The sequence below is a fragment of the Macadamia integrifolia genome, unplaced genomic scaffold (genome assembly GCF_013358625.1).
Source record: "Macadamia integrifolia cultivar HAES 741 unplaced genomic scaffold, SCU_Mint_v3 scaffold652, whole genome shotgun sequence".
NCBI classification, from domain to species: domain Eukaryota; kingdom Viridiplantae; phylum Streptophyta; class Magnoliopsida; order Proteales; family Proteaceae; genus Macadamia; species Macadamia integrifolia.
In genome coordinates, this window is record NW_024870506.1 from 46,618 (window position 1) to 57,982 (window position 11,365).

The 11,365-nt window shown below is 34.6% G+C and overlaps 1 protein-coding gene across 1 annotated transcript; it reads right to left on the reverse strand.

Annotated features, from left to right (window-relative positions):
* Window positions 1-5,877: 5,877 nt before the first annotated feature.
* On the reverse strand, window positions 5,878-9,785 carry LOC122069568 (caffeic acid 3-O-methyltransferase-like). Its single transcript, XM_042633617.1, has 4 exons — window positions 9,318-9,785; window positions 7,335-7,645; window positions 6,385-6,449; window positions 5,878-6,263 (listed from the first exon to the last, which is right to left on the reverse strand). The coding sequence occupies exons 1-4, from the start codon at window positions 9,755-9,757 to the stop codon at window positions 5,967-5,969; spliced, it is 1,113 nt and encodes a 370-aa protein (XP_042489551.1). The 5' UTR covers window positions 9,758-9,785; the 3' UTR covers window positions 5,878-5,966.
* Window positions 9,786-11,365: the final 1,580 nt, after the last annotated feature.

The following is an 11,365-nucleotide window of genomic DNA, read 5'->3' on the forward strand; positions in this document are numbered from 1 at the left end:
ACTAAAATGAAAAAAAAAAAAAAAGAAATGTCAACGCATACGGAAATAAATGATTGATTTCTATCAATAGACCTGCTAAAGACCCAAACCATAGAGTACTTAACACAGCTGCCATAGAGAGATATGTTTTTCATATATCGCATTGAAAAATCGTCCTTCTTTATTGTAATACATATATGATCAGTTGCATATATAGTCGCAGTTAAGAATCACTTGTATTTTTACGCGGAATCCTAACAAAAATTATAAAGTTTATATGTATAATAATCCGATAAATGAGATTTACTTTTTTCTTAAAACAGAAAAAAGATAAAACGGGCCCTAAGAAGCTTCAATGAATATAGTTTGTATTTATAAGTCACATAATAACTAACCTGTTACAAAAAATTTGGAATTAACTAACTAATCAACATTAACAAGATACGATTACAAGATAATATGTTATAGCATTATCTTTCTTGGTGGCCAAGACATGAGGATGCGTGGGCCCTCCCTCATGTTATAATAATTAAGTCCTTAAGTCCTAAACAATGTATATTAAGTATAAATTAACAAAAAATAACCTACCTGTGAATCACTACAAGGACTAATGCTCTTACGAGTGAGGTTTTAGTAGTCAGTATTGAGAATGGTATTGACTTTTTTTACCCAAATATTATTTGGAATCTAGGGCAGTCCCTAAGATTTTATTAGAAAAGCTCAAAAGAGGATGATACAAAGAGGGGCTTAACCCGCCTTACACCTAACCAAAGCACAAAAATACTCACCCTTACAGCTGAAACTCGTGGCAAGCCAAAAAGAAAACAAAAAAAAATTATCATTACATACCAATCACTAGGAGACCAGCTCTGTGAATATATCTATAATTTTCTGATTGGAAGAAAGGTATGACATCACAAGGGAACCTATAGGGCCTTCACAATTCACCATTTTGATCACAACTAACTAGATGTAGAAACGATTAAAAAAAAAAACCTTAAATGTGAAAGCGGGTAGACACATATATACAAAAGGGAAGAGAGAGAAAGAGGGGATAAGAATGTAATAATAAAACACGCATCACCTTGCTAACTTGAGAGTTTAAAATCCTAGGTAAGATTGGGGAAGAGGAAAAAAGGATTCTCAAGCTTCAATTCACAAATTGTAAAAGAGTTATTAGGTTGCGTTTGGTAGTCATTCAGTTCCAGAAACGGCATTTTGTGCATGTTAAAAACAGAATTTTCAGTCTCTGCGTCAAAACATAGTTTTAAAACAAAAAAAATGATATTTGGTAAACCTGTTTCAAGAGTGATTACTCTGCACTTTTCTTGCATTTGGAACAAAATCAAAATGATGTAGGTAAAATTTTGTGGGGAAAAAACATTTGAAAAGCTTCTTTGGTTCATGGGATGAGTCCCCCAGTCTTGAAGGGACAGGATTTTGCAAATGGTTACAGTTGTGTGTGTAACCAGAGTTGGATCGGTTCTGTCATAATTAAGTTTGAGTCTGACAGAATCAGTTTCTACGAGAATATACTCGTAATATTCTTGATTTTTTGCCTGGGAGTTTGAATAGTGATTCCATGATGTCTCCAAATGCGAGAAAAACGCATTAATCAAAAGCCTCACAGGCCTCCAGCCTGTTCCAAAAATCCAAAGCTCCTCCAAATCAAGTACCAAAAGTGAGAAGGAAGCCCTTCGTGCTCGTCTTGCAGAGCTCGGTTCCGACTCCGACAAAGGACGATCAGACTTGAGGTGATCGGAGTTTGTTGAAGTCCGGCGAGGTACTTCAAGAGATCTTGGAAGAACTTGTGGTTTTTGCTTCGGAGCTTCTCTCTCTAGGTTCTAGGATTGAGTCCGAAAATGTTCAAGTGGTTTGTGAGAGGGGTTGGTGCTCCTTTTATAACATAAGGAGACTCATTTGAATTATGTTCAAGTGGTTTGTGAGAGGGGTTGGTGCTCCTTTTATAACATAAGGAGACTCATTTGAATTACATGTGGTTTTGGTTTTCATTTGGGTTTCATTTGATACTGTACCAGATTAGGTATTGAGTCCGAAAATGTTCAAGTGGTTTGTGAGAGGGGTTGGTGCTCCTTTTATAACATAAGGAGACTCATTTGAATTACATGTGGTTTTGGTTTTCATTTGGGTTTCATTTGATACTGTACCAGATTAGGTACTGTTTGACATTTCATTTGATACTATTTGGAACAAGGTTTTGTCGTTCCATCATTTTGTGTTTTTAGCTGCTTTTTTTTTTCAAAAAAAACGAAAAAACATTAAGTTGACACCAAACGTTTTATTTTTATTTTTTTGTTTCTATAGAACTGAAAGATGTCAAAAACTTTTTTCTAAATGACTATCAAATGCAGCCTTACCCTCCTCACTTTATCTTCATTACAAAAGAAGAGAAAATCCTAATCTGAGTGTGTGTACAAGATAAAGTGGGATGCTTTTATCTCTATAAGGTGTTTCACCTAGCGTGATTGTTGTCCACCTTTTAATTATCAAAAAGTATTGTAGCTTCATAAAATTTATTTAGGCAGTGATATAGAACCCATATATTTGCTAAAGAATTTAACTCTTAGCCTCTTCACTTAATAATATCATCTCATTGATTAATAGTCGGGTACAGAATATCAATACAGTCGAAAACCCTAATCAATTAAATATTTTTGGTTAAGTGTTAAAGAATCTTAAAATTTCAATGGAACAATTTAAATATAATATTTTTTTAAATAATAATAATATCTTCTCAATAGATTGCTTGCTTGATTCTTCCAATTGGCTGGGTTGATGCATGGCCAACCTCATTATTGTTAAATTTGAATTTGTAGAAATAATTTAATATTTCAACTTAACAAAAAAATTTAGTATTTCTAAAACCATTATGACTATATTATAAATCATCACCAAATTTTCCAGTTGTTGGACTGGTTGGTATCTAGGTGTTCAGGTTTTAACATCACCAAAACACATTTTGAAGTATTGGGCTAAAATCCAATATGACAAAATTTTATATTGTAGTCTACCATTGATCCATTTTAACCCAACATGAAACCACTAGTTTAAATGATGAACCATGAGTCTCCTACCATTATTTGTGTGCCGCAATCTAAGATAAGCCTCAACTTGGTTCATTAACAAGCACCTGCATCGGCCTAGTGCCAAAGGTAAAACCCTTAGCTTCAAAATATCCAAAGATATAGAGAAACCAAATCAACTGGGAGAATGAGATACCCTAGAAATTGCACTTCCTCCCTCGGCGAAGATCACTCAGATTGGATCAATATCAGTTAGAGACTGATTTTTTATCTGATCAATCTGATACCAATTCACTAGTAAGGTATACAAGTAAAAATAGGTGTAAATCGATCGAATAAAGTCTGATCCCGAGATCGATAGCAGATATCTTCTCAAGAAAGAGAAATAAAGTTCTACCTAATTTTTTAAAGAAGAAAGAAAAAACTCTTGCTTTTCAAATGGAAAGTGTTTATAAAAACTATAGAACAAAACCCTTTCAATAGCTTGTTTGAGGACTTGATCCATGACCCCATGTTTGTGCTACTATGTCAGAACCATTGGGCTTGGGCTAGTCCTTACATCTAAGATAAGAGACCTTCACTAATTGTTTCTAAGGCCCTTTTTCGTATCATTTTTCTTTTTGATTTTTGTTCATAAAAATGGATTTGGCTGCATTTGGTATCATATATGGAGCTTGTTTCCATTTAATAAAATTTAATAAAACACAACCATCAAAAAGAGATCAAGAGTCATTTATGTGTTTTGGCCAAAATTGATTTTCAATTATTTTTACGGTGAACTTTAATGAGTACATGCTTAAAGTTGGATTGAGCTCTTCTGTGGCGCAACACAGTGTTCGGCGCGCATCCAAAGGCCAAAAACACCTTGGCACGGAGCCCAAGGTGGTCGCACACAGTCCAAGGTGTTTTTAGGCGTTGGATGCGCGCCGGACATTGTGTTGTGCCACAGAGGAGCTAAATCCCTTAAAGTCCCAATATGGAGGGGCAAAGTAATCATTTACTTTGTAATTAGAAATCCAAAACCCTTGTCGCCTCTTCTTCATTCCAAAGTGGAGAAAGAGAGTAATAAGGAAGATTGATGAAGGGAATCTTTTCACCCATTTCTTTAATAAACCATTTTGCACATAGAGATACCAAATTATTTCTCACAAAAAACAATTTTGGTCAAGTAGTTACCATACTATTTTTAAGTTCTGATAAAAAATGATTTTCATTAATGATTTTTGTTAAATAAGTAAAACCCATTTCTTTAAAAAAACCATTGTGCACATAGAGATACCAAACTATTTCTCACAAAAAAACTATTTTGTCAAGTAGTTACCAAACTATTTTTATGTTCTGATAGAAAATGATTTTCAGTAATGATTTTTGTTAAATAGGTAAAATCAAAAATAAAAATGATACCAAAGAGGGCCTAAGAAAACTTTATTTGGCCCTCAACATTTTTTTAGGTCTTGCACTTTCATTTATATATTTAATTAAAAGAGGATGTACCCGATGCATGAGGCTATTGCATGTGCGAGGTTCAAGGGAGGCGAGAACTATGCATCCTTACCCCAAGAATGCCGAGAGACTGTTCCATGTTTATATTTTCTTATTTACCAAAAAAAAAATTAGTGAAATAGGTAGCATTTTTTTTTTTCCCGTAAAAGCAAAATTCTCTTATCCATAAAGAAAACACAATGTTTCTACGTGTTTTTTAAATGGGCAAGGGTTGGGTAAGCCACCATATTACCGTAAGCTAGCAGCTGGCACCGGTGGGGGGCATGACATAAGGTACCATACAAGAGGGGCAAGGGGTCATTTCAAAAGGGGAAGGGAGATAGGTACAAAGAGCACTAGCTTATGATAAGCTGGCGGTTTATCCAACTATTTCCCTCTTTAAATGGAGCAAAGTTTTATGGTTGGGTGCGTTGCTCCCAAGCTTCCACACCTGCACTTTGTCTGTTTCTCTTCTTTTAAAAAAATGATTTCCCTACCCTATAGATTAAACCAAAAGGAGGGTGCTGATTGGATCTCTCCCAGTCATAGGAGCCATACTCCTAGCATAGAACACTTCCCCATTTTAAATATATTTCATTTTCTACTGTGGATAGACAAGGCTTGAAATTAAAGTCCGGAGAGCCAGTACCCTCTCCCCAGGTGGGTACCCTTCCCTTGAAACCATACCAACTAACGGTAAACTAGAAATATGTCCCAAGTCCCAACAATAAAAATAAAGATACCCTAAGATGTTTCATTTTGCTAGTAGAAAATGTTAAAGCATGTTTTCTAATGAACCTACTACCCACCCCTCTAGATTTATAGTAAGTAAGAAAACTATATGAAAATTATTAAAAGGGGAGAGAAGACTTATCTCCTTTAAACAAATGTGAAAGCATTACTTGAAGTACAATACATATACTTCAAGAGGCAGAGGTAAGAGGAATGCTTCAAGAACTATAACAAGCAAGATCTTTGGAAGCCACAATCATAGGCGTTTGGAAAGATTATTTGGATCTATGTGACAGGATGCCAGATGATTTATGTATCTAAATGGCCATGTGAGCTATTTCACCTTTAGATATAAATCCATGAAAAAACCATTCCCTGAATGTGATGTGTCGAGACAAGAGGGAGAATACAAATGCTTAGCTCTTAGCTTATAATTTAGCAAATAGAGCTCGTGAAGAAAAGCTTAGAATGGTTGTAATTGAGAATTTGGATTTTTTTTTGATTAATTCATCTTTATTTCTTTTCTCATTAAAAAAAAAAATAATTATTATAAATAAATAAATTACAATACATGTATGTTGTCCAACAAGGTGGAGCATATTTCATTGTTCCCTACCATATCTTCAAGTTGGACTTAAAGTAGATCAAACTAACATCATGAGTTTATTAAAACGAAAAGGTCATTATTGAAGTCTTACGAACACTCAAAAGTGAAGAGTACCACTTGCCTTATTTATAGAATTCTATGACACAATGGTTTAAAACACAACAAACTACCTTAGTACCAATAAAACCTGCTCCCTTTGCCAATTCTTCAAACTCCTTAACTGTCCTCTCCTTTCCTCCAATATGCTGAACCATCATAAGAATGTCTGTCCGAAAGGCTAATTTGGCTTCATTATTGGGCTCAGGAACTTCAGGAAGAACTCCATCAATAACAACCACCTTTCCATGGTCTGGTAATGCTTTGTAACAAGTCATTAATAACTTCAAGCATTGATCATCATTCCAGTTGTGAAGTACTGCCTATATATTATTTTCCAAGGGATGGGGGGCAGAAGAAGATCAATCTTTGGTTAATGAAATGCTAATTATTAATAAAGACAATAACCTTTCAAGAAATAAGAATTCTATTGCCTCCACTAACCTTCAGTAAGATGACATCTCCTCTCGGAACACTTACAAACATATCTCCTCCTACATTCTCCGCACCTACAATAGAATCATCCATTATATATAGCACAAATAAGTTTGCCCCTTATTTTCTTCGTTCAGCTGATTAGAAAATTTAAGGCCCGTTTGATTTTGTTCCAGAAACGTGTTTTTTCATTTTTCTGTATTCATAAATGGAAAAACACTCCAAATTCCGTTTGATTTTTCTGTTTCGTTTCACTTGTTTTTTGGAAACAGAAATAGAAATTTAGGCTTATTGCTGTAACTAGAAACAAGAATAGAGAAACAAGTCAGACTTGTTTTTATGTTTCTAGAAATAAGTGGTAGGGACAACAATTGTGGAAAACCCGATACTTCAAGTCTTTACTCGACCTATCCCATCCCCAACCCATTGTTGAATGCTTTTTGCTATACAGAGGCGGCGATTCCAACATGATTGTGCGAACTCATAGGTTTGAATTGCCTTCATCCTTTTGAAGCCCATCTCCATAAAGCATACATGCAACTCCAACGTCATGCATTCACTCATGTCTTAAACCCGACTACACTGTTGAAATTTTTTTCAGAAAACAGAAAAATCAAACACCTTTTTGTAATTCCAAAAATCGTTTTTTAACACATAAATGGAAAAAACCGTTTCTGCTGTTATTAGACACTTCTAGAAACAGCAGAAACAAAATCAAATGGCCCCTAAGGTCTTTTGAAAGATTGCAGTGTGAATTCTTTCAGGGCAATCCAATTTTGACACTACAACAGTACTCCTTGGGTTGATGTTTTGTTCCTACTGTTTTCCTCTTTATTTGTTCAATGCTATTTCCTCTTGGCGGCATCGTATTTTTACCATTTCCTTTTGGGTTTGATATATTTAATCAAGACTCTTCATGATAATAACAATAACAATATAATTAAGCAAGAGAACCATACCAGTATAAGATGGGGCATTTTGTATGACATGAGGCAAATCAAAGTTAATGCCCTTAATAGTAGGGTACTTTGAAGTGATCAAGTTAAGCATAGCTCCAATCCCACCACCCACATCAACAACCACTTTTGCATTTTCGAATCCATTATATTTCACAAGTATTTGCTCCATAATTGACAAGTTAGCCTTTGCCACTGATTTAGTGAAAATCTCACTGAAACCTGGATCGGTAGCAGCATACTCGAACATAGACATGCCATGAGCCTTGTCAAATGGAGTCCCTCCTTCAAGAACAGCATCTTTTAATTGGTACCTGTAATTAATCCAATATGCGAATATAAAAAATAAAAAAATAAAAAAAAAGGAATTGGAAACATATATTCTGCCGTTAATTGAAACGAAAAAGGAATAATTTTTCATATAATTTGAAAATGGTAAATGGCGATTCATTTATGAGTTTTTTTTTTCATAGGAAAAGCAGATTTTACCGACACAAGAATAAATTTTTTTTTTTTTGGGGGGTGGGAGGGGGTGTGTAAAATCCATACACAGTCAATTGTGAGCATATGATGCAAAGCTTGAAAAAGGATAATTTCTATTCAGTTTTATAATGATTATATTGGATTTATGATAATTTTGAATTATCACAAAACAAGAACATTAGATATAAGCGAGCAACAACGTGGGATCAATGAGAGTATAAATAAGGCCATCAATAATAATGGAATTTTGAGATTTTAAAAGGGGTGAGGCAGTAATTTTGCACCCAACTTTTTGTGTTTGGGTGTAGGTCCACTTGACTAGGTAACATTCTTTCCCCCATAATTTTAACTGTGATTTACAAAATTTCAAGACATCGTCCACCAAATAGGAAGGAGAAAAAAAAAAGTATATAAGTTTTGAAGATAGAAACTTGTTTTGTCTCTACATGCCAAGGATTTAGTTCTTGGCATCATCAAGTTTTGGTGAGTTTGGAATGGCCAATTTTACCTCTATTTTTCATAAATAATAGTTTTTTTTTCCCACTCCTATATCGATACCAAATTCCGAATCAATCAATGTGAATATCGATCTCATCGATATCAATAAAATATAGCTGATACAATCAATTCAATGTTGATACCAAAAACCATGCTACATACAAATGTTTCTATAATTTAGTAACAATTTTTTCTCTAAGAAAAAGAAAATGAGCTTTTAGCTTGCTCTCAATTTTTTCAGAAACAATTTTTTTTCAATTTTACACTAAGCTTCAATGAACATGTGAGCTCATCTATTTCTCTACCCTGCCCTTATCAAATATATAAGGCTTCTCTTTGAGAACTCAAGTGACTATCAAATCTTTTTCGTGTTATCATAATTCTTAGCCTATCTCTAAAGTTGTTTGGGTATCCAGAAACTTACAAATAACAATACAGTTTTGTTGATAGAAACTGGTTGGAGCCATATAAGTCCTGAAAACCAAATTTTGTAATTCTTCTGGTAGGGTGCAATTCAAACAGGAATGACCTGGTTTTTGAAAGTCCGGGACCTCACCCAAGGTCTAACATGATCTCTTAACCCTCTTTTTTAAATCTGCTATCCTACTTAGCATGGCCAGCCCATTGGCTCTAGTAAGGTTAGTGACCATCTATTTCTTCACACATCAACCCACTCACACATGTATACCATAACATTCAATCTTACAATCTCCTCCCCTGGGTGCCGACACTTTAAGCCCAAGCAGCCACCACTAGCTACTCTAAACTAAGTGTTCATCCAAGGTCTAGCATCTTTAGCTACAATTGGATATGGGAAAAAAAAGGCTCTCTATACCTAAGGCATATACTATACCTACTTATATGTATTATAATAATAAAATTTTTTGTAAGTAAACGAAACAATGACTAAAAAAAAAAAAAAACAAAAAAACAAAAACAAAAACAAAAACAAAAAACAAAATAAACAAAAAAAAGTAACTGGCTTCAGAGGATTATAGTAATTACCAGCTTTCAAAGTAGGCCTTATGGGTTAATAACTTGATGAAACCAGTGATGTCTGGACCTTGATTTCCAACAAAAAAAAAGGAGAGTGGTGCCAAACCATAGAGCCTTTCAACACGGCCATTCTCATGGGTAACATGAGAGCAAGTGAGCATGGAGTGGCTGGCTAGAAACCTTAGTATGCGATCAACCATCATAGGGGCATCTGGGTTCTGTGTTGGGAGCTGAGATGTTACCATTGAAGCTGAGAGCTGAGCATCTGGGCCAGCTCTAGCTATTATCTCTAGCAGATCCAACTCCAAAGCAGCTCTGAGCACCATAGGAAGGATAAGAGAAGATGCCATTTCCATTGCAGAAACAAAAGCAATGTTAGGGTTTAGATCGGCCTCGCTGTTGGCACACGAAGGGATGGCAGGATTGGGCTGATTCTCTAAGGAAGCCATTGCTGGAAGTAAAGAGGACAACAATATACACAGATTGAGCCGCTATTTATACATGGGAGAGGGTTTCCCACGCTGCTGGCCTGGGAAAGAAATTGTACATTGCCATCTATATATTAATATATTATTGGTCTTAGTAAAGATATCAATCCATGTGGATCCCATATATATATATATATATATATATTTTATCATTATTTTTTTTGAAACCCCATATTTTTAAAATAGATAAGGGGGTGAAGCGATTTGGGGGAGGAACGCTACCTAGTCATGAGGCATCTGCACCTAGATATAGAGGGGTGAAATGACTGCTTCACCCATGTGAAATACAAAAAACCTACCCCTATTAATGCCTTTGTGCATCCCTCATTGGTTTCAAACGCAAAATTATCCTCTGCAGTGAATACGGTCATGTGGTGAGCATCGAATGGTCGAGACGATCATGGAACACGTGCCTGAATGGTCTCGACCATCCAATACTCAATGCAAAGCGCACTCACTGTATAGGATAATCGTCCCTTCACAGAGATGCAATGAATACATATTTTTCACAATTTTAATTTATGGCTTAAGTGTTTCTAAATTGCCGATACTTTTACGCTACCTCCCCAGAAATTTTTTATTTCTCTTTTAGTTCCATGAATGTGAGGGAGGACCTAAAAAAAAAGGGAACTTTTGGGGTGACATTACCTACCACTCACGGTTACATTTTTGCCTTCATGTAAGAATATTTCACTAGTGAGAAAGGTAAATGAATAATTTAATACTTCATAAAATATTTTTGTTACCATAGAAAGGAATAATTTAATACAACAACAACAAATTCAAGGGTCACATGGATTCATATAAAACAAATTAGGGAAAAATTTATATCTGAATTAAAAAATTAATAATTCATTTAAAATTCTTGTGAATGAAAGTAAAACTCACATCAAATGAAGACCCATGTGTAGCTGAGAAGAAATTTTACTGCTACTTGGACTGTAGTCAAAGAAATAGAACCTTGAAACGTATTTTAAAAAATATAAAAACTTCAGAAAATATTTATGAACCTAAAGAGATTTCATTTCTTTTGCTGTGAGCTCAAATAACAACAAAATTTTTCATGCAGTGAAGATTAGGGAAAAAAATAATCCTATTTCCAACCATTACTGAGTCTAGAGTCTTGACATCTCTTCTATCTTTTTTTTTATTCCGCTTTGGATTCTCCGATCTTCAAATATTTATATTATCTCCTCAGTGGAATTTACCTCTGACGCATGATATTCCAAGTTCAAGGCTAATCATTCACCTTTTTCAATCCTCTAATTGTCACTATCGCAGGGGTTGTCAATTTCAGGCTTGGCAATTCAATTAATAAATGTGTCGGATTTAAACATGGCCCATTTATAATCAATTGTTCATGGTGCACAAGGTTAAGTCCGATGGTCGTTTGATTGGTTCTTATAATGGTGGCATTCTATAAGGGGTGACACTGTAAATTACCTTATTTATTAATATATTTATTATTTTTTAATAAAGTATATTTATATTGATATTTTTATCCATTGTTCAAAGTAATTAAGGGTAATTTTTTTCCTAAATTATTGATTATTTAATAAATATATCAAA

What these genes read in the sequence shown, in the direction of transcription:
- LOC122069568 (XM_042633617.1), bottom strand. Translation starts at nt 9,757, where the DNA reads ATGGCTTCCTTAGAGAATCAGCCCAATCCTGCCATCCCTTCGTGTGCC. An exon ending in AAATGCCCCATCTTATACTG is followed by an intron (nt 6,450 to 7,334) that starts GTATGGTTCTCT and finishes ATTCTATTGTAG; the next exon opens with GTGCGGAGAATGTAGGAGGA. An exon ending in GAGATGTCATCTTACTGAAG is followed by an intron (nt 6,264 to 6,384) that starts GTTAGTGGAGGC and finishes AATAATATATAG; the next exon opens with GCAGTACTTCACAACTGGAA.